Source organism: Hemitrygon akajei, unplaced genomic scaffold (genome assembly GCF_048418815.1).
Source record: "Hemitrygon akajei unplaced genomic scaffold, sHemAka1.3 Scf000070, whole genome shotgun sequence".
In the NCBI taxonomy this organism is placed as follows: Eukaryota; Metazoa; Chordata; class Chondrichthyes; order Myliobatiformes; family Dasyatidae; genus Hemitrygon; species Hemitrygon akajei.
The window spans coordinates 3,951,846-3,976,168 of NW_027331956.1; the positions used below are offsets into that span (position 1 = coordinate 3,951,846).

A 24,323-nucleotide genomic window follows, 5' to 3' on the forward strand; every position below is an offset into this window, starting at 1 on the left:
CAACTTAAAGGCGCATTCCCGTTATCAACTGGACTGGGCTGTGGTGTAGAGAACTGGGAAATAAAATCCTCACTGCTTCGGTCTTCTAATGAAAGCTAAATTACTCGCAACAAATCCTATCGATTATATGTAATGAAACAGAATACTGCGAATTTAATTAAAGACACACCCATTACTAAGAAAGCGGTTAAATGAAGTCAACCAAGACCGCCAAAATTGCAATGAAGCCTGCATGATTTCTTTCCTGATATCCTTCACCTGTGTTCAACCGTTTCTTAATGAACAAACCTACACGATCCGGAAGCTTGTTTTGCAACAGGACAAACAGAATAATTAAGCATAGTAAGTCATGGCGATATAATTCCTTCACTTCTGGTTTATCCCGTAAACCCAGCACTATTATGTTCCCAGTCTGGTTCATGTCAATATAATTCCGTCCATTCTTGTTTTACCCCTTTCTCCCCATACACCCAACCCGTTTATGTATTCTGTGAAGGTGTACCCATTTTCCCATCAGTCTGTCCATCAGCTCCTAATTCCCAACATACATAATCTGAACCTTTGATTTGTTAACTGAAGGGTCTTTATCCACAGTTCAAATTTTGTAAATTACAGTCAACCCACTCATTCCCCTCAATACCTCTGTGTGCACGGACCTATAAGAAGAAAATATATAAACAAGTACTTGAATATGAATTAATGGCTGGTGAGTTTCCAACAGTAAATCTGACCGACTGCTGGAATAACGTGTTTAAGGGTCATCAAAACCGAAAGGTAATCTGAACAACTATAACGTTACGTGGGAAAAAATGTCTCCACCCACCTTAAGCCAAAAATGATGGCAACCAATTCTGCTGTATGTACTGTTAAATGGTTGGAAAGTAATTTCTCTGTCATTGTCCATACTTCAGGCACAAAAATGGGATCCATCTGTAAAAATGTTAAAAACTTGACATGATTAGTATAACGCTTCGGGCTATCGGCTTGTATTTGTCCAGGGTGAAACCCGTCCTCCCGCCAAACGGTGTCCCCCGTTTGCGTAGATGCTGTGTAATGCACACTGGTACAAACTCGCACGTTCAATATCAGAAAGCACACAATGCACGTTTACAGATTACTCTTTATAAATTTTAATGGAACTAGGTAATTAATAGCGATACAATATAAAAAGAAAGAAAAGAGAGCCAAAACTTATTAGAGTTCAATCGGTTCGTGCACAACCGTTGGAGCTCAATTATCGAAGCCTTCTGTCCACCATTCGATCTTCTCCGACCTCCTCGACCCGACGCCTGGGACCAACCTGAGACCAAAGGGTCCAACACGTCCTTCCTCTTCGGGTCTCCTCCCGAAAATCCCGCGCACTGACTCCAGGTTCCCACACATACAGAAAGAACAACAAAGCTTCCAGTGGTTAGTTCCTCCGTTATCAATAATTATAACCTTTACATTCCAACTAAACAGAGCATTACCAAATCAGTTACCTACAAAGAAGCCATTTCATTATAACGCTAAAGAGAAGCCATTTTATATATGCAGTTAACAGTTAACATTACAGTTAATGATCTGAGAACCGTGCATCCTCCCCCCACCGAATTAAGTCATGCCCTCATGACGTTCAGGTAATTCGCCAACCCCTCCTGCAGAACACACCGCCCAACCCAAGTGCAGAAAGCAGTGGCATAATTCCCCAAAACAGTGGAGATCACACCCTGTTCCCCAGGTGCCACATAGGCCAACCTGTCCGGGGGGTGCCTACTTCTCTGAGGCCTGCGCACTCCCTCTTCTAACTCCTCCACCTCGAACAGCACGGGAGAATCATGGGAACTATGAGGCGAACCCTCCCGCGAGCGGTCACCCAAACCCCTCTGCACTTCGCAACCACTATCTCTTGCTTGGACCCTACATCCTTTATTCTAAAGCCCTGTGGTAACTCCGACTGCCCATCACTGGCCCCTCCACCCTTGCCCAGTCTAACCCAGTGGTGGAAGGGCCAGGAGCCTCCCCTCCATCTCCGGGGCTTCAGCGAACGGCAGCATGTACCAAGCATCCGAGTCATCATCCTCCGGGTCAGTATCCCTCACAGGGACTGTGCCCGGGACCGACTCTCCCGGTGTGGGCTCTTCCTCCACCCTGCGTGGACGCAGAGACCTGGTACAAGGTGCAGCCGGTACCTCGGGCTCCCGCACTACCTGTACATCTCGCCCCAGGGGCAACAGGTATTCCGGTGGAGAATCTTGACGGGCCCCCTCCCATCCCTGGGCCTCATCCGGAAAACAGGCAGATTTGGCATCTGACTCTCTACTACATAGGGCGTGCCCGCCCGGCGATCAGCCAGCTAGTGTTTCCCAGGTAGTCCCAAATTCCTTATGAGGCCTCGATCTCCGGGCAGTAGTTGGGGGAACTTTACCTTCTGGTCATACCTCATCTTATTTCCCGATTCTGCTCGGCTGCCGCCTCCCTAGCCAGCTCAAAAGCTCTTTGCAGTGACTTTCGCCACCGTAGTCGCCCTTTGCTTCTTGGTAGTGAACGCCTGAGCATACCTGGTGTAGTGGTCTTTGAAGACAAAGATATTCGCCGTATTGCTGGCATCGGGCTCTATGGCCAATAAATCCGTACACAACAGGTCCAACGGCCCCTCACTTTGCGAGTGTGACAACGGAGCAGGGGCAGGAACACTCTCCCACTCCTCGCCCGTCTCCTGTTCCTCATGCTCCCGTCGTGACAAAGCATCCACAGCGACATTCCTGCTTCCCAGCCAGCACTTCAGGCTGAAATCAAATACCAACAAGGCGGCCAAGCACCGATGGCCGGCAGCATCCACTTTCACCGAAGGCAGGATATAAGTTGTTGTCCGTCCTCACCTCAAACCTGGCTCCGGAAAGATAGTCACTCAGCTTATCCGCCTCTGCCCACTTCAACGCCAGGAACTCCAACTGATGGGTGGTAGAGTTTCTATCGGAGGGCGACAAACTCCGGCTGGCAAACGGGACAGGTCCCAACCCGGTGCCCTGATCTTGATGCAAGACGGCCCCCTAATCCCTCTTGGCTGGCGTCGGTGTGTAGTACATAGGGTAAACGGGGGTCCGCAAAAGCCAGCACCGGTGCCTAGGTCAGTAATCTTCCAGCGATTTAAAAGCTTCCTCACATTTCGTATCCCACCTCTGTCCGAAGGGTTCCGACGGGTTCAGTTATTCTCCAACCTCCCGCCCCCCTTTTCCTTTCTTCCCCATGGGAGGGTAACCAGGCAGAAGATGGTTCAAGGGGTGACTCAGTTTGCCGTAGCCCTTCACGTATCTCCAATAATAACCACAAAACCCCGAGAACGAGAGCAGAGCGCTCACAGTCTGGGGTCTCGGCCACGTGGTCACCGCTTCTATCTTATCTAGGTCTGCAGCTACTCCAATTTGAAAGATTATGTGTCCAACATAGCTAACAGACGTCTCGCAGAACTAGCACTTGTCCAGGGAGAGTTTTAACCTTTCCTCCCTCAGCCGACGTAGCACCTTCTGTAGCCTCGCTTCCTGTTCTTCCAAGGTGGCTCCAAACACTACCAAATCATCCAAGTACATCGACACCCCCACCGTCTTCTCCACGACCCTCTGGAGAAGGTGGCAGGGGCTCTCGATATGCCCTGGGGCAGTCTTTCGAACTGGAAAAACCCCAGAGGGCATACAAATGTCATCTTCTCTTTGTCGGCCTCACTTATCGGGATCTGGTAATATCCACTCCTCAAGTCTAGCACACTAAACCACTTCGCTCCACTCAGACAGGCCAACGCGTCTCCGACCCTCGGGACCGTATACTGGTCAGGGACAGTGCGCCGGTTCAGGGTCCTATAGTCCACACACATGCTTACCTTTCCGTTCTTCTTCCGGGCCGCTACTATTGAGGATGCACAGGGCCTTCGGGACTCAGTGATAATTCCAGCTTTCTTCAACTTGCCGCACGTTTTCCACATCTGCCGAGGCCAGTCGCCGTGACCTCTCCCTGAACTGGATGATATGGTGAGTGCTCTTGGACCATCCCACATCAAACTCACTAAGAGAAAAAAACATCTTCCTGCTTCAACATCTTCTCCAGTAGCCTGCGTTTCCACTCCGGCGGCACAGGAGAGTCCCCAAAGTTAAAGGCCTCAGCGGTCAGCTTTCCTGTTTTCCAATCCTTCCCGCTAAGTGGGCCTCACAGGTGCGCTAGACATTACCATCACCGGGAACAAATGCCACAGCGGCATCCCTCTCTTAAAGGAGATTTCTCCTTTCGTAGTGTTCCTGTCACTCACAGTTATCCGCCTGGCATCTACCACCGAGGGCCTCGGCACTCCGGGCCTCACCAGCACCCCAGCCGGAAATCGTGTCTCCCCCTCGAGGTCTACTAAAAGGGCCTCGCCATCAGGCACTCCGGGAAATCTGGGGGTTCCCATCACTCTTGCTGCTTCCCTGGGCTTTATTATCACAGGCTTCGACTGGGTGGACCAGACAGTCCCCCTTTTAAATTCAGTCTCCGGCCCAGGGCGGCGTCGCACTTGCTCAAAAGCAGCATGAAACGCTGGGTGCTCGGCTCGGTCCCCCAAACAGTCCTCTCCTGCAGGCCTCCATGAGACTCCACACCACAGGGATGTACTCCGTGCACGGAATTGGGACAATGGCAAATGCTTTACGTACTGATTGTAAAACGAACGATATAATAGCGAGACCTGCGTCCCGGTGTCGAGTATGGCTTTAGCAGAGATTCCCTCTATCCGTAGCGACACGCTCTAGCGGGGTTCCACTAATCCTTCCGGAATAGAGTCTTGTGATTTCGTGGGTTCCTTGGTAAATTGCTGTTAACGGGTTCACCGAGAGACGCGAGGCCATTCCCTCACTGGGTCTCCTCGAGGTTTCCCGACACCTCTCCCTTCTTGGATACCCGGGGACTCGCCCTCCTAGAGGCTTCCGGCCGCTCACATTCCCGCTGGAAGTAGCCCTCCTCCCCGCAGTTATAGCACAGCCCTGCCTCTCACAATCTCTCGGGAAGTGTCCCTCTTTCACACAGTTATAGCACACGCTACCAGCCGCCCCTCTTCTCGCAGACCTCCGGCCACTCGCAGCATCCTGCGCTGTCCGTCCTCCCAAATCAGCCAAAACCTGGTTAACATTCACACCTCGCACTACCCCAGCCGCCTCTCCCCGCAAACTTTCAACTAATCTCTGCCACTTTTCCTCATCCGAGCACTGACACTCTCTCAACAACTGTGACGTTTCCTCAATCCCTGCCTCATAATCCCCCTCACCCTCGGGAGCGGGCGTTATCCCCGAGAAAACTCTTATCTTCTGGCGGGGCCCCTCTGCCCTTCTCGCTAAGGAGGTAAGTGCAGAGGCCAACTCAGAGCTCTCGACTTTCATGGTGGAACGGGAATTGACCAACTTTTCCAAATCTGACCACTCTTTCCCTTCATCCACCAACACCGGTAGAATCCGTTCCCTGAGATCTCCTCCCCACCCCGCCCTGCAGGCAACTCCACTCGCTGAGCTTTGGCCCCTCCCTCCCCGACACTCTGCAGACGCCATGGCCCCGCCTCCCCGGGGACGCCAATCTCCTCTGGCAACTCTCTGCCGCCTTCGCAGCCGCACACCATCGCCGAAAAGCAGCTGCCGCCATCCCGACTGTATATTATTTAAGCCGAGTGGTCACACAGCATCCACAGAATTCAATCCCGGGAAGAGCAGCCCACAAATGTACCGCCCAGGGCTATCGGCTTGTATTTGTCTCGGGGAAAATCCGTCCACCCGCCAAACCGTGTCTCCCGTTTGCGTGGATGCTGTGTAATGCACACTGATACAAACTCGCACATACAATATCAGACAGCACACAATGTACGTTTACAGAGTACATTTGATAAATCTTACGGGAATAGGTCATTAGTAGCGTTAGAATATAAAAAGAAAACAAAAGAAAGGCGCCGACTTATCAGAGTTCAATCAATTCGTGCATAACCGCTGGAGCTCAGTTATGGACGCCTTCTGTCCGCCATTCGTTCTTCTCCGACCTCCTCGACCCGCCGCCTGGGGCCACCCTCGGTGATCGGCCAGAGCCCGTCCAGCTCGTCCTTCCTCTTCGGTTCTCCTCCCGGAAATCCCGCTACTCACTCCAGGCTCCCACACATACAGATAGAAATTATAACCCAAACATTTCAACTAAACAGAGCATCACCTAATCAGTTTCCCACAAAGAAGCCATTTCATTCTAACTCTGCAGAGCAGCCAATTTATATAAGTAGTTAATAGTTAACATTACAGTTAATAATCTGACAACCTTGCATATATATTGGTGAGACCCGACGCAGAATGGGAGACCGTTTCGCTGAACACCTACGCCCTGTCCGCCCGAGAAAGCAGGATCTCCCAGTGGCCACACATTTTAATTCCACGTCCCATTCCCATTCTGATATGTCTATACATGACCTCCTCTCCTGTCAAGATGAAGCCACACTCAAGTTGGAGGAACAACACCTTATATTCCGTCTGGGTGGTCTCCAAACTAATGGGATGAACATCGATTTTACTAACTCAATTAACGCTCCTCCTCCACTTCTTACCCCATCACTCATTTATTTATTGATGTATTTATTTATTATTTTTTCTGCCCCTCTCACAATCAGTGCTTGCCTGCTCTCCATCTACCTCTGGTGCTCCCTTCCCCCTTTCTATCTCCCTAGGCCTCTTCCCATGATCCTTTCCCTTCTCCAGCTGTGTATCCCTTTTGCCAATCAGCTTCCCAGCTCTTAGCTTCATCGCTCCCCCTCCTGTCTTCTCCTATCATTGGGGATGTCCCCCTCCCCCTCCCACTTTCAAATCACTTACTATCTTTTCTCTCAGTTAGTCCCGACAAAGGGTCTTGGCCAGAAACGTGTTCTGTACTTCTTCCTATAGGCGTTCCACCAGCATTTTGTGTGTGTTGCTAAAACTTACAATGATTCATTTCTATTTGATTATGAGCCACAGTTAAGTTATAATTAAGGCAAAGAATATCGATAATAATGGCTTAAGGGGAACTAAAGTTTATTCCACATCAACCCCACCGACTGGGAGACATCATTGTCACATGGTCAGCTGGAGATGTCAGACCCCTGAACAAACCAGCACAGGGTCACAATACAACCAATACACGGGACTGGCAGATAAACCTCTGTGTCCTGAAACCAGGCAAATGCACTAACACACCAGGACATGAGTTTGAATCCTACCACAGGAGCTGGGATTTTAATAATGACTTGATGATATTGTAGAGAATAAAAGCACATATTAGTGTAATTACCGGGATTGTCAGGAAAATACGCAAATCCTTCGTGCCCTGTGAGTGCAGACTCTGACTGACGCAGGTCTTCCCCCTTCTGGATCAGCATCTCTCACTGTTGTTAGAGGCAGAAGATGGGAGTGGTCGTGATAGGGGACCCAATCTTCAGGAAGTAGACAGGAGAATTGATGGGCATGAACTGGACACCTGAATGGTATGTTGCCTCATAGGTGCCAGGGAGGGTCAGGGATGCCTCGAAGTGTGTTTGCAACATTTCAGAGAGGGAGAGAGAGGTAAAACAGCCAGATGTCCTGGTAGATTGTGGGACCAATTACATAAAAGTAAAAGCAAAGGGGTCCTGAAAATAGAATTTGGAGAGCTTGGTAGAAAGTTCAGAAGCAGCACCCCCAGGGTTGTAATTTCTGGATTGCTGCCTGTGCCACGTGCTGGTGAGGGTTGAAACAGGATAATTTGGCAGATTAAAGATGGTTGAGAAGCTGGTGTAGGGGACCGGGCTTCACGTTTTTAGATCATTAGAAATTGTAGTCTGAGAGGAATTGGCCAAAGCAAATTGGAAGGAGACGCTGGCAGGGATGGGAGCAGAGCAGAAATGGTGTCAGTTTCTGGGAAAATGGGGAAGGTGAAGGATAGATATATTCCAAAAATAAATAAATACTCAAATGGTAAAATAGTAAAACCGTGGCTGACAAGGGAATTCAAGCTAATGCAAAGGCAAATGAGAGGTTATACAACTAAGCACAAATTAGAAGGAAGACAGAGGATTGGGAAGCTTTTAAATATTTACAGAGAGCAACTGAAAGAATGATTGGGAGGGGAAAAATTAAATATGAATTGACTTTATTGCTTACAGCCTTGATATGCACGAGGAGTAAAAATCTTTATGTTACTTCTCCGTCCAAATGTGCAATGTGTAATTTACGTCATTTATGATACAGACGTTTATAAATACAATGTACACCATGCTAGTCAATATAACATAGAAATACAGTTGTCTCAGCACGTGTTAAGCAGTTTGATGGCCTGCTTGAAGAAACTGTCCTGGCGACTGTTGCTCCTGGCTTTTACGCTGCGGTACCGTATCCCGGATGGTAGCAACTGGAACAGTTTGTGCTCGGGTTGACTCCAGTAATCCTTCGGGCCCTGTTGATACACCTGTCTTTGCAAAACAATCCAGAAAACAATATCAAATTGTTTTCAAGTATTGTACAAAATAAAACAGAGATGAGAGTGCATATAGAGCCACTAGAAAATGAGGCCGGATGTATAATAACGCGGGATAACGAGATGACAGATGAATTAAATATTTTGCACCATTCTTCACCGTGGAAGACACTAGCACTGTGCCAGAATTTGAAGGGTTCGAGGGAAGAGAAGTGAGTGCAGTTACTGTTACAACGGATAAGGTGCTCAAAACGCTGAAAGACCTGACGGTACATGAGTCACCCGGAGCAGATGAACTGCACTCTAATGTTCTGAAAGAAGCAACAGTGGACATTGTGGAGATATTAGGAATGATCTTTCAAAAATCAATGGACCGTGGCATAGTTTCACAGGACTGGAAAACTGCTAATGTCACTCCACTCTTTTAATCAGGAGGAAGTCAGCAGGAATGAAGTTATAGACCAGTTAGCCTTACCTCTGTGGTTGGGAAGAAGTTAGTGTCATTTGTTAAATATGAGGTTATGGAATACTTGGTGACACTGAACAAGGTAAGACAAATCAGAATGGCTTCCTTAAGGGAACATCTTGCCTGACAAACTTGTTTGTAATTCTTTGAGGAGATTGCAATTAGGATAGATAAAGGGGATGTGGTATATTTGTAATTTCAGAAGGCCTTTGACAAGATGCACAAATGAAGCTGCTTACCAAGTTAAGAGCTCATGGTATTACAGAACATTTATTGGCGTAGTCAGAACGTTGGCTGATTGGTCAGAAAAAGTGAATGAGAGTAAAGGGATACTTTTCTGTTTGGCTGCCAGTGACTAGTGGTATTCCACAGGGGTCGGTGTTGGGACCGCCTCTTTTTATGTTATATATCAGTGATTTAGATAATAAAATATTGTCAAGTTTGCAGATCATACAAAGACTGGTGGAGGGCGGTAGTGTTGAGGAAACAGGCAGACTGCACAAAGACTTGAATGAGGAGAAAGGGCAAGAAAATGGCAAATGAAATACAATGCTGGAAAATTCAGGTCATGAGCTTTGGTCGTAGAAATAATGTGCAGATTATTTTTTTTTTAAATGGGGAGAAAATCCAAAAAAAGTTGAGATGAAAACGGACTAAGGAGTCCTTCTGCAGAACACCCTTAAGGTTAACTTGCAGGTCGAGTCAGTGGTGAGGAAGGTGTTAGGAAGGCAAATCCAATGTTAGCGTTCAATTCAAGAGCTTTAGAACAGCACTCAAATCAATAGCAGCCAAATTATGCTGTTCCTACACTAACCAGCAGGTGGCACAGACAACAATCCAGAAATTACAACACTGGAGGTACTGTTCTGAGCTTTTTACCAAGCTCTCACAATTCTATTTTCAGGACCTCTTTGCTTTTACTTCCAATGTCATTGGTCCCAGAATATACCAAGATACAGTATCTGGTTCTTTTCCCTCCCTCTCTAAATTATGCAGACACGATCCCAGGCGTTCCTGACCCTGCCACCTCGGAGGCAACACACCATTCAGGTCTTCAGTTCATGTCCATAAATTCTCCTGTCTGCTTCATGAAGATTGAGTTCCCGATCACTACCACTCCCCTCTTCTGCCTCTGACAACAGTGAGAGATGCTGATCCAGAAGGGGGAAGACCTGCGTCAATCAGACACTGCACTCACAATTCACGAAGAACTTGTGTATTTTCCTGACAATCCCGGTAATCACACTGATACCCACTTTTATTCTCTACAATATTATCAAGTCAGTATTAAATTCCCAGCTCCTGTGGTAGGATTCAAACTCATGTCCTGGTGTGTCAGTGCAGTGTGCCTGGGATCAGGACACAGTGGTTCATCTGCCAGTCCCGTGTATTGGTTGTATTGTGACCCTGTGCTGGTGTGCTCAGGGGTCTGGCATCTCCAGCTGACCATGTGACAGCGATGCCTCCCAGTCGGTGGGGTTGATGTGGAATAAACTTCAGTTCCCCTTCAGCCCAGTATTACGGCCAATCTTTGTAAGTTTTACCTCGATTAATGGCATCAAGTGTTTTTCTTAGCACTGTGTTCAGCAAATAGCGGTGATCGGATTTTTCAACCGGTAGGGCCTCATCTGTCACTGTCAATTCCTGGACATCATCATCAGTCCTGTAAATATTTAAACTGGTGGTTATAAGCTGCTATTCGGAACAATTTTACGAATCCATCCATCCAGGGTTTCGGTAAAGAGCAGGTCCTACCTCCTGTTCCGTCGAAATACCTCCCGAAATAAATAAAAACACAAATCTGATTAGACTTGGACTTCCTTTTCACATCGTGAATTTCATCCAAATCATTACAAGGTGTTCAAAATCCCCACTCCCACAGTCGCTCACACACACACACACACAAACACCACAGAACCACGGGGACCCTGTGGTGGTGTGTTCAGTGGTCTGACATTTCCAGCTGACCATGTGACTGTGATGCCTCCCAGTAGGTGGGGTTGATGTGGAATAAACTTCAGTTCCCCTTCAGCCATTTTTACAGCCAATCCTTGCCTCAAATTATAACTTACCTGCTTCATGACAAAGCTTAGTCCTTTAACGAGGAGATGCTGGAAATTCAAGCAACACACACAAAACGCTGGTGGAACACAGCAGGCCAGCAGCATCTATAGGGAGAAGCACTGTCGACGTTTCGGGCCGAGACCCTTCGTCAGGACTAACTGAAAGGAAAGATAGTAAGAGATTTGAAAGTAGGGGGGGGGGGAATGCGAAATGATAGGAGAAGACCGGAGGGGGTGTGGTGAAGCTATGGCTGGAAAGGTGATTGGCAAAATGGATACAGAGCTGGAGAAGGGAAAGGATCATGGGACGGGAGGCCGAGGCAGAAGGAAAGGGGGAGGAGAGCACTAGAGGGAGATGGAGAACAGGTAGAGTGATAGGCAGAGAGAGAGAGAAAAACAAACAACTAAATATATCAGGGATGGGGTAAGAAGGGGAGGAGGGTCGACGGTTCGGGCAAAGACCTTTGGTCAGGAGTAACTGAATGAAAAGCTAGTAAGAGATTTGGGAGGGGGAGGGGTGATCCTAAATGATAGGAGAAGACAGGAGGGGGAGGGCTGAAGCTCAGAGCTGGGTTGATTGAAAAAAGGGAAGCACAGCTGAAAAAGGTAAAGGTTCATGGGACGGGAGGCCTAGGGAGAAAGAAAAGGGGAGGGGAGTACCAGAGGAAGATGGAGAGCAGGCAAGGAGTGATTGTGAGAGGGGCAGAGAAAAAAAAAATAAATACATGAGGGATGGGGTAAGAAGGGGAGGAGGGGGATGAATGGAAGATAGAAAAATCAATGATCATGCAATCAGCTTGGAGCCCACTCAGAGAGAATATAAGGTTTTGGTCCTCCAACCTGAGTGTGGCTTCCTTTACAGTAGAGGAGGCATGGATTGACATATCAGAATGGGAATGGGACGTGCAAGTTAAAATGTGTGGCCACCGGGAGATCCTACTTTCTCTGGCGGACCCGGCGTAGTTGTTCAGCGAAACGGACTCCCAGTCTGCGTTGGGATTCAGCAATATATATAGAGTGTTCTCTGATTATTAACTATAATGTTAGCTGTTTATTGCTTACATAAAATGGCTTCTCTGTAGCGTTATAATGAAATGGCTTCTTTGTGGGTCACTGATGAGGTAATGCTCCGGTTAGTTGGAACGTTTGGGTTATAATAATTGATAACGGAGGAACTAAACAAGGGAAGCGATGTTGTTCTATCTGTATGTGTGGGAGCCTGGAGTCAGTGCGCGGGTTTTTCGGGAGGAGAACCGAAGGGGAAGGACGTGCTGGACGGGCTCTGGTCGATCACCGAGGTTGGTCCCAGGCGGCGGGTCGAGGAGGTCGGAGAAGATCGAATGGTGGACAGAATTCTTCGATAATTGAGCTCCAGCGGTTGTGCACGAACTGATTGAACTCTGATAAGTTGACGCCTTTTTTTTCTTTTCTTTTTATATTGTAACGCTATTAATTACCTAGTTCCAGTAAGATTTATAAAGAGTAATCTGTAAACGTACATTGTATGCTGTCTGATATTGTGTGTGCGAGATTGTACCAGTGTGCATTTCACAGCATCCACGCAAACGGGAGACACGGTTTGGCGGGTGGACGGATATTCCCCGAGACAAATACAAGCCGATAGCCCTGGCCGTTACATTTGTGGGCTGCTCGTCCCAGGATTGAATTCCGTGGATGCTGTGTGACCACTCGGCTTAAATAAAATACAGTCGGGATGGCGGCAGCTGCTTTTCGGCGATGGTGTGCGGCTGCGAAGGGGGCAGAGAGCAATGCGTGCGTGCTGAGGTGGGGGGGTGGAGACTAGCGTACCGGATGAAGTGCTACTGCGAGGTATGAGTGCGGTTAAAACTTTAGGCAAAGTGGAAATTGTATCGCGGAACTTTGATTTTGAGGCAGGTCCAGATATAGTGTTAGTGCAGACAAGTGAGGACATAACAGGGGCGGAGTTGCCAGAGGAGATTGGCGTCCCCGGGGAGGCGGGGCCATGGCGCCTGCAGAGTGTCGGGGAGGGAGGGGTCAAAGCTCAGCAAGTGGAGTTGCCAGCAGAGGGGGGAGGAGATCTTAGGGAACGGATTCTTGCAGTGCTAGAGGATGAAGGGAAAGTGTGGTCAGATTTGGAAAAGTTGGTCAGTTCCCGTTCCACCGTGAAAGGCGAGAGCTCTGAGTTGGCCTCTGCACTTACCTCCTTAGCGAGAAGGGCAGAGGGTCCCCGCCAGAAGATAAGAGTTTTCTCGGGGATAACGCCCACTCCCGATGGTGAGGAGGATTATGAGACATGGGTTGAGCAAACGTCACAGTTGTTGAGTGAGTGTCAGTGCTCGGATGAGGAAAAGCGACAGAGATTAGTTGAAAGTTTGCGGGGAGAGGCGGCTGGGGTAGTGCGAGGTGTGAAGTTTAACCAGCCTTTGGCCACTCTGAAGGACGATATGGAGGCTTTGGAAAGAGCTTTTGGGTTGACTGGGAGATCCTCGGGGAGTTTGAAAACATGTATCAGGAGGAGGGTGAGAAGCTCTCTGCGGACCTTTTATCGGCTAGAGAGAGAACTTAATGGATTGCGGCGCAGGGGAGTCATTCGGGCTGAACAAGTGGATCAGTTAAGGTGGATCAGGTATTTCGGGGTGCCCAGACCGAATGTTTAGAGTCTCCGGCAGTCTTGTAAAACGCTCCCTCCTCCGACATTCGTTCAACTGATCAGAGATGTGAGGGGGAATGAGGGCGCGTTGAGGCCGCGGAAAGACTCTGTCAGCAGGGTGAGATCTTCAGTTGTAGCCCCTGGTGGAGACGGGAGAGGATCGGGCTCCACCCGGCAACTGATAAAGGAGGTGCTGGCCGAGCTGAGGGCTGAGGGGTCGGTAGGGAGGACTTTGCCCCACTCCCCCAGAGGACGGACAGCGCAGGATGCTGCGAGTGGCGAGAGGTCTGCGAGATGAGGGGCGGCTGGTAGAGCGTGAAAGATTGGGAAAGAGGGAAACTTCCAGACAGACTGTGAGAGACAGGGGTGTGCTATAACTGCGGGGAGGAGAGCCACGTCCAGCGGGAATGTGAGCGGCCGGAAATTTCTAGGAGGGCGCGTCCCCGGGTATCCGAGAAGGGAGGGGTGTCAGGAAACTTAGAGCAGTCCCAGTGTGGGAACGGCCTGATGTCACTAAGGGAACACGTTCCCAGCGATGTACCAAGCAACCCCCGAAATCAATAGACCCTATTCCGGAAGGGTTAGTGAAATCCCGCTCGATCGTGTCGCTACAGATATAGGGAATCTCTGCTAAAGCCATACTCGACACCGGGTCACGCTACTATACCGTTCGTTTTACAATCAGTGATTAAAGCATTTGCCATTGACCCCATTCTGTGCACTGGAGCTTTGGGGCGTCAGTGCTAGGGATTATCCGTATGACGGGTATTTGTCGGTAAAACTGGAGTTTTCAGAAGCAGATGTGGGAGTGTCTGAAGTTTTGGAGACGTTAGTGCTTGTTTGTCCGGACCCAGTTGACACGGGGGCCGGTTCGATCTTGGTGGGGACCATCACCCCTGTGGTGCGGAGGCTGCCAGGAGAGGGCGAATGAGAACAGGAAAGTTGAACGCTGAGGCCTTTAACTTTAACTCAGGGCGACTGGCCCCTGCAGATGTGGAAGACGTGTGGCAGCACTTGTGCAAGTTGATTGAAGCTGGAATTATCACTGAGTCCCGAAGGCCCTATGCGTCCCCAATAGTAGTGGCCCGGAAGAAGAACGGAAAGGTACGCAGGTGTGTGGACTATAGGACCCTGAACCGGCGCACTGTCCCTGACCAGTATACGGTTCCGAGGGTCGAAGACGCGTTGGCCTGTCTGAGTGGAGCGAATTGGTTTAGTTTGCTGGACTTGAGGAGTGGATACTACCAGATCCCGATGAGTGAGGCCGACAAAGAGAGGACGGCATTTATCTAGTTCGACGGATGCCCCAGGGCATATCGGGGGCCCCTGCTACCTTCCAGAGGGTCATGAAGAAGACGGTGGGGGATATGAATTTGCTTGAAGTGTTGGTGTATTTGGATGATTTGGGAGTGTTGGGAGCCACCTTGGAAGAACACGAAGCGAGGCTGCCGAAGGTGCTAAGTCGGCTGAGGGAGGAAGGGTTAAAACTCTCCCTGGACAAGTGTCAGTTCTGCAAGACGTCTGTTAGCTATGTTGGACACACAATCTTGCAAATTGGAGTAGCTACAGACCCGGATAACATAGAAGCGGTGACCATGTGGGCGAGACCTCGGACTGTGAGTGCTTTGACCGCGTTCTTGGGGTTCTGTGGTTATTACCGGAGATTCGTGAAGGGCTACGCTAAAGTGAGTCACCACTTGAACCAGCTTCTGCGTGGTTACCCTCCCTTGCGGAAGAAAGGAAAAGAGGAACGGGAGGTTGGAGAATATCTCAACCCGTTGGAGCCCTCCGGACAGAGGTGGCATACAAAATGTGAGGAAGCTTTTAAATCGCTGAAAGAGTTGCTGACCCAGGCACCGGTGCTGGCTTTTGCTGACCCCCGATTACCCTGTGTACTACACACCGACGCCAGCCGAGAGGGATTGATCTTGTATCAAGATCACGGCACCGGGTTGAGATCTGTCGCGTTTGTCAGTAGGAGTTTGTCGCCCTCCGAGAGGAACTATCCCACCCATAAGTTGGAGTTGTTGGCGCTGAACTGGGCAATGGTGTATAAGCTGAGTGGCTAAGTCTACGGAGCCAAGTTTGAGGTGAGAACGGACAACAACCCACTGACTTATATCCTGACTTCAATAGACAATGGACAATAGACAGCAGGTGCAGGACTAGGGCCATTCGGCCCTTCTGGCCAGCACTCCGGTTTTGACCTCTCCCCATATCCCTTGACCCCACTATCTATAAGAGGTATATCTAACTTTCTCTTGAAAGCATCCAGAGACTTGGCCTCCACTGCCTTCTGGGGCAGAGCATTCCACATATCCACCACTCTCTGGGTGAAAAAGTTTTTTCCGCATCTCTGTTCTAAATGGCCTACCCCTTATTCTGAAACTGTGGCCTCTAGTTCTGGACTCACCCATCAGCGCGAACATGCTTCCTGCCTCCAGCGTGTCCAATCCCTTAATAATCTTATATGTTTCAATCAGATCGATTCTCATCCTTCTAAATTCTAGTGTATACAAGCCCAGTCGCTCCAATCTTTCAACATATGACAGTCCCGCCATTCCGGGAATTAACCTTGTGAACCTACGCTGCACTCCCTCAATAGCAAGAATGTCCTTCCTTAAACTTGGACATCAAAAATGCACACAATACTCCAGATGGGGTCTCACCAGGGCCCTGTACAGCTACAGAAGGACCTCTGTACTCCTATAGTCAATTCCTCTTGTAATAAAGGCCAGCATGCCATTAGCTTTCTTCACTGCCTGCTGTACCTGCATGCTTGCTTTCATTGACTGGTGTACAAGAACACCTAGATCTCGTTGTACTTCCCCTTTTCCTAACTTGACTCCATTTAGATAGTAATCTGCCTTCCTGTTCTTGCCACCAAAGTGGATAACCTCACATTTATCCGCATTAAACTGCATCTGCCATACATTTGCCCACTCACCCAACCTGTCCAAGTCACCCTGCATTTTCATAACATCCTCCTCACATTTCACACTGCCACCCAGCATTGTGCCGTCGGCAAATTTGTTAATGTTACTTTTAATCCCTTCATCTAAATCATTAATGTATATTGTAAACTGCTGCGGTCCCAGCACCGAACCTTGCGGTACCCCACTGGTCACAGACTGCCATTCCGAAAGGGACCCCTTAATCGCTACTCTTTGTTTCCTGTCAGCCAGCCAATTTTCAATCCATGTCAGTACTTTGCCCCCAAATACCATGTGCCCTAATTTTGCCTTCTAATCTCCTATGTGGGACTTTATCAAAAGCTTTCTGCAAGTCCAGGTACACTACATCCACTGGCTCTTCCTTGTCCATTTTCATAGTTACATCCTCAAAAAACTCCAGATGTCGATGCGGACGCTTTTGTCACGACGGGAACATGCGGAACAAGAGACGAACGAGGAGTGGGAAAGTGTTCCTGCCCCTGGGGTGAAAGCCATGTGTCAGTTTGATATCACCGTGAAAGCCAAGGAAAAGGAGAGGCCGGAGCGAGCAGCTGACCCTTTGGGGACATTTGATGACGCGCTACTGTGACCTGACTGCGCTGAATACTAAGCAGTTGCCGGAATTAAGTCCGGGGGAAGTGGCAGCTGCTCGGCGGGAGGACAACGACATTGGCACTGTTTGGTGCGCGGTGGAAATGGGGTATTTGGTATGGGCGGAGAAGACGAAACACGCTTGAGTGCCTCCATTATTGAGGGAATGGCCTCAGTTGAAGTTGAGGAAATTGGTTTTATACCAGGTCACGTCACCCCCGGACCGAGAAGTATCGGAAGATTGTGTTGAAGTCCCTGCACGATGATTCTGGACATTTGGGGTGGAGAAGACCTATGGGTTGCTCAAAGACAGGTTTTACTGGCTCCGAATGAAGGCGGAGGTGAGGTAGAAGAGTAGGACAAGAAGGTGAAGTTCTCCCAATTACTGCCGGGAGATCGAGTCCTCATAAGGAATTTGGGACTACCTGGGAAACACAAGATGGCTGATCGCTGAGCGGGCACGCCCTATGTAGCCGAGAGTCAGATGCCAAATCTACCGGTTTTCCGGATGAGGCCCAAGGATGGCAGGGGGCCCGTCAAGATTCTCCATCAGAATCCCTTGTTGCCTCTGGGGCGAGATGAACATGTAGAGCGGGAGCCCGAGATGCCGACTGCACCTTGTACCAGGACTCTGCGTCCACGCAGGTTGGAGGAAGAGCCCACACCTGGAGAGTCGGACCGGGCCCAGACCCTGTGAGGGATACTGACTCGGAGGATGATGACTCGGACGATCGGTATTTGCTGCCGTTCGCTGACGCCCCGGAGATGGAGGGGGAGGCTCCTGGCCCTTCCACCACTGGGTTTGACAGGTTAAACGAGGATAGTGTTGGGCAGTTGGGGGTACCACAGGGCGTTGGAATAAAGGATGTGGGGCCCCAGCAAGAGATATAGGGTTCCGAGGTGCAGAGGTGTTTGGGTGACCGCTCGCGGGAGGGTTCGTCTCGTAGTTCCCATCGGTCTCCCGTATTGTCCGAGTGGGAGGAGTTAGAAGAGGGAGTGCGCAGGCCTCAGAGAAGCAGGCACACCCCCCCCCCCCCGATAGATTGGCCTATGTGGCACCTGGGGAACAGGGTGAGATCTCTACTGTTCTGGGGAGTTATGCCACTGCTTTCTGCAATTGGATTGGGCGGTGTGTTCTGCAGGAGGGGTTGGCGAATTATCTGAACGGCATGAGGGCATGACTTAATTCGGTGGAAGGAGAATGTGCGGTTCACAGATTATTAACTCTAATGTTAACTGTAAACTGCATATATAAAATGACTTCTCTGTAACGTTATAATGAAATGGATTCCTTGCAGGTAACTGATGAGGTCATGCTCTGTTTAGTTGGAATGTTTGGGTTATAATTATTGATATTAGAGGAACTAACCACTGGAAGCGATGTTGTTCTGACTGTATGTGTGGGAGCCTGGAGTCAGTGCGCGAGTTTTTCGGGAGGAGAACCGAAGAGGAAGGACGTGTTGGACCCTTTTGGTTTGTCCCAGGCGGCTGGTCGAGGAGGTCGGAGAAGATCGAATGATGGACAGAAAGCTTCGATAATTGAGCTCCAATGGTTGTGCACGAACTGACTGAACTCTGATAAGTCGGCGCCTTTTTTCTTTTCTTTTTATATTGTATCGCTATTAATTACCTATTTCCAGTAAGGCTTATAAAGAGTAATCTGTAAAACGTACATTGTGTGCTGTCTGATATTGTATGTGTGAGTTTGTACCAGTGTGCATTACACAGCATCTACGCAAACGGGAGACACGGTTTGGCGGGTGGACGGGTTTCACCCTGGATAAATACAAGCCGATAGCCCTAAGCGTTACACTAACAATGCCAAGTATAACATTTTTACAGATGGAACGAAAGATAATTTAACTGGGAATGCTGGAGTAGCCCATTTTTGGGCTTGAAGTATAGGCAATGATAGAGAAATTACTTTGCAACCATTTATCAATATTTTCAGCAGAAATGGTTGCCATCATTTTAAGCTGAAGGTTGGTGGAAAAATTTCTTCACACGTAGCATTATAATTGTTCAGATTACTTTTATGTTTTGATGACTCTTAAACACGTTATTCCAGCAGTCGGTCAGATTTACTGTTGGAAACTCACCAGGCATTAATTCATATTCAAGTATTTGCTTATATATCTTCTTCTTATAGGTCCCTGAACACAGAGGTATTGAGGGGAATGAGTGGGTTGACTGTAAGTTACAAAAGTTCAACTGTGGATAAAGACCCTTCACTTAACAAATCATAAGTTCAGCGTTATGTATGATGAGAATTAGGAGCTCATGGAAAGACTGATGGGAAAATGGGTACACCTTTACAGAATACATAAACGTGTTGGGTGTATGGGGAGAAAGGGGTTAAACAAGAACGGACGGAATTATATTGACAAGAACTAGAGTGGGAACATGAAAGTGCTGGGTTTATGGGAGAAACAAGAAGGGAAGGAATTATATCGCCATGACTTACTAAGCTTAATGATTCCTTTTGTCATGTTGCAAAATATGCTTCCGGATGGGGTAGGTTTTTTCATTATGAAACGGTTGAACAGATGCTATCAGGGTGAAGCATATCAGGAAATAAATCGTACAGGCTTCATTGAAATTTTGGGGGGTTTGTTTGATTTCACTTAATCGCTTTCTTAAGTCATGGGTTTGACTTTAATTAAATTCGCAGTGTTGTGTTTCATTACGTATAATCGATAGGATTTGTTGGGAGTAATTTAGCTTTCATAAGAAGACAGAAGCAGTGAGGATTTTATTTCCCAATTCTGTACACCACAGACCAGTCCAATTGATACCGGGAATGCGCCTTTAAGTTGGAGTGTCTTAATTTTACCAATCATTAAACGAGATAGCGGAGACTGGTGTGATTCACATTGGGTTAGTAACTGAGCATCTGACTTGTGGGAATGTCTGACGGTGAAGTTGGTGAGCGGAATGGGAATAGATGGACATATCCGCAGACGAATGTACGGGCGGCATTCCGGAGTAGTTCTTTGTCTGGCATCTGGCGGGAAGAATGAGGTTCTGACTCTCTTGTGCGGTGCGTTGCCCCTCCCCACACACACTATCTTAACGTCCCGGACTGCCGGTCAATGGGACAATCCGCCCGGGAATAACAGTTGGGAGATCAGGCGGTGAATCTGAGGAGCTGGAGCCCGGACTGGAGACTCTGCCGTCGCCTCTGGCGACTACTCAGGATGCGGCGCTATTAATCAACTGAAGCATCGAAGTGACGGGATATTTCACCGCGCTGATCACCTGCTCCCTGAATTTCAACTGAGTCACCGCGTAAATAAATGTGTTTGTGCAGCAGCTGAAATTCATCAGGAAAAACCCGACGTACTGAAAGATCAATTCAGAATCATTGAAATTGTGTCCTTTTCCTGAGACCTGATAATATATGAAATATACAATGTATGTCATCCACAGGAGGATGAAGCTGCCGGAGAGGGAGAAGAGTAAAACCACAGACCTCCTCCTGCTCTCCATCTCCGGGTCACTGCGGTTCTCCCCCTTGCTCTGACCCTTCAGCCCCTTACGGACCCGATTGGCCACTAAAATGTGCCTGACTGTCAGAGCGTTGAGCAGCAGGATCCCAGCGAAAGGGAGGAACGGAGTTAAAACTGTATCCAGCCAGTCATATCCGACCCACCAGGGGTCAGTGAAATAATTGTCCCTGAGTTTACAGAGCCACGGTACATTGTCGATGATGACTCTGGGTTCCCGTACGAAGTATCGGGGAACGTTTCTCAGACACGACAGTACGCCGATTGTTGTTAGAACCACAGTCACAGTTTTCCCAGTGCAATATTTTGTTTTCAGCTTCGGGCAGCAAATGGCGACAAACCGGTCAAAGGTGAAAGCGACGGTGAACCAGACAGAACAGTGTGTGGCTGAGTACATCAGTACAGCAATAACACTGCACACAGGGGTGATTCCCAGAAAACTCCACGGGAAGTAATATACTCTGATTCGATTCAAAATGACGCTGATGACAATGGTCAGCAGATCCGCCGCTGCCATGGCCACCAGGTAGCGAGTGGTGCAGGTAGAGAGGCCGCACTTTCCCCGGGACAGGATCACAATCGCCACTACATTGACTGGAGAGAGAGAGTAAACATTTTCCGGGAATTAACATGGGATCGGGCTTGGGCTAAATACTCGGGAGTGCTAGAGTCTGTAAACGGCTGCTAATCTAACACCAGAAATGAGTCGCACCGTCTCTGACCTGTCTTCTTCAGTGTGGAGATAAGACGTTGTGTGGGGAATCGTTGGCGACAAAAGCGATCTGCATGAACAACAACGATCGGTGCTGATCCCCATTCTAGTCGCTGATGGGGCCTGTTTCACTAAATTAACTGCGACTGAACAGGACTCTGGAAAATCAGCATCTGATGAGGCCGAGAAGGGATACAGAGAGAAGCAACACACACAAAACCGGAGAAACTCAGCAGGTCAGGCAGCATCCATGGAATTGAATAATCTTTCGTTTCGGGTCGAGACCCTCCTTCAGGACGAAGAGCTGACCCGATTTATGACAGGTTTCAGAGGGAAAGAAGGAACTACTTAGTGACCTGTGGCTGAGTTGATCCGTTAATGGATTAATTCTGCAGCGCAGTTTAATTCGATAACACACGGCAGCAGATCCGTGAACACCCGACAGGGACAGACTCCACAGGGAGACGTGAAGAACAGGACTAGGGTTTCCCTCTGATCAATAACCTATGAAAAGTGTACTTCAGAATGCAAACATCTCCAAGTCACAAATTTCCGGAGAGATCCCTGGCCCCAGCACTGGGACATCTCTGGACCAGGTGTCATTCAAGGCAAGGACAGCGTTCTATTCGATCCCGTGAGTTAGAGGGGAAAATAAGCTTAGTTCCACTTGTTATTAAATCTGAAATCTGATGGAGATTTGTGCAGTGATGATCAGGTTGTAAGCTTGTAACGTTATCTTAAAGAGGCTCAGAAAACCCAGAAATAACGAACATGAAATGTTCTGCTCACTCACCTGGAACTCCAATGACGGCAGTGAACACGTACAATATTTTCTCCACACTGATATACCTATCGAACATTGCAGACATTTTCTCTGCCCAGTGATTTGTCTCTTTGTGCGACAGGCGATCTCTCGGAATGAAATGTTAAGGCAGCACATGTCTGGGGTTTTTAAAGCCATTCAGCAATTCCACAGGGACAGATTTCAACAGATTGAAAAATAAAGGTTTTAAAATTATTTACAAACCAATGACGTCAGGCAGGTACAATCCCTGTTATGATAGATTGTGATTAAATTATTAAATAATATTTAAATCATTTGTGTAAGTTAGTTTGTTGCAACAAAGGTGACTGAACCGTCCGAGGTGTCTTTTCAATTAAATGTGCTTCCAAGGAACCAGTTTTCTGACACAGAATATTGAAGTAAATGTGATTGTGCTCGTGAAATTGTACTGAATCACCTACTGTTACCATTCTCCTCAAAAGTATAAACACTTAATGTAGTGTGTGCTTGTGGGACACCACTGAGAGGGCCCCGAAGAAAATGTCTGTTTGTGTTGGTGAATAAACACAATTTCATATCCACTAAATCCTCCAATTGCTTCAGTGACTCAGTCAAAAGCAGATCCAGGAACCACTCCTAACCTGAACACATGCCATGAAATTGGGCACTCCAGTGGGGGGAGGGGTCTGTTTTAATCATGTGTTAAAGAACACGGCTGAGAGCAGGAGAGGAAGATAAGGAAGTGCAGTTTTGTGTGTGTGTGTGTGTGTGTGTGTGTGTGTGTGTGTGTGTGTGTGTGTGTGTGTGTGTGTGTGTGTGTGTGTGTGTGTGTGTTTCTGTCTGTCGATGAGTGTTAGTGTGCGTCAGTGTGTTTCTGTGTCTGTGTCTCTGCTTGTCCCTGCCTGACTATACACGTGCCCGTACACATCCAATTCAGTCCCTTCCCATCTGTCTCCGCAATGCAGATGTTTTTCAACTCTCATTTCAAATGCTTCACAAATGGCTTTTGAACCGTAACAAAGCAAGAACAGAGGCCAAATTTCAAACTTACAAAATTTCAATTTCTGTGTCAGAAATAAAACAACCTTGAGACTCGTCACAACACCATTTCAGCAGACACCCCCACATACTCATTAGATTATCCCGGAGCAAGTATCATTTCAAACAGTTCATAAAATAGCTATCTCCATTAAAAAAAATCAAGAACAAAGGTACATATTGAATTAATTGCTATTGCATTGAAAACAGAACAACCCTGAGTTCTGACACACCTCCAAATCCTCCAGCTCCCCCAAGCCAGTGCTCACCCCCGAATCCGCCAACACCCCCAACTCTCTGCAAATCAGTGTGCACTCACAAATCTGTGCTCACTGGCAAAACCTCATTCAACCCTCAAATCAGCGTGCACCCCAAAAGCAACCGGCACCCGAAAATTCCAGTGCACTCACACGTTCTCTGACATACCCCTAAATCTGTGCACATCCTCAAAGCAACAGTTGCTGCCAAATCCGTATGCAACCCTGGATTCACCGAGAGATACCGAAATATGCGCACATCCGCAAATCCGTTCGCACCCCAAATCTGTGCGCACACCTACACATTACACTTTGACTGAGCAAGATTCACTTCAACCACTTTACAAAATAGCTGCTTCCACCTTAAAAACAGCAAGAACAAAGTTTAAATTGCAAACACACGCCCACGTGCATATTCCTCGTATAACCATTAACATCCCCTTGAATCTTCGCACCTCACCAAACCCATCTTTATCCCCTGAACAATGGGAGTCCCAAATCCACCGAGCCCAATTATTCGCTGACAAACCCCTATGTCTGCTCACATCCACAAATCCCTGTGCACCCCGAAATCCGTGCCCATGCCGAACCAGCAGACACCCCCAAATCTACGGAGCTACCCAGATCTGTGCGCACCCCAAACCTATTGACGCCCCCACATGCAAGTTATATTATCTCAGAGCAAGAATCATTTCAAGCAGTTCACAAAATATCTGCTTCCACCCTAAAAAAAAAGCAAGAACTGAGGTCAAGGTCAAATTGCATTTATTATTAAAGTTTGTATCAATGAAACAATCTTGAGATTCGACAACCTCCGAATCCACCGGGATTCCCAAATCTGCGCTAATCTGCAAATCTGTGTGTTC

At 48.2% G+C, this 24,323-nt stretch overlaps 1 protein-coding gene across 1 annotated transcript; it reads left to right on the forward strand.

Moving 5' to 3' along the window:
* Window positions 1–12,815: 12,815 nt before the first annotated feature.
* LOC140722146 (modulator of apoptosis 1-like) lies at window positions 12,816–13,622 on the forward strand. Its single transcript, XM_073036938.1, has one exon. It carries the CDS (start codon window positions 12,816–12,818, stop codon window positions 13,620–13,622), a length of 807 nt encoding a protein of 268 aa, XP_072893039.1.
* Window positions 13,623–24,323: the final 10,701 nt, after the last annotated feature.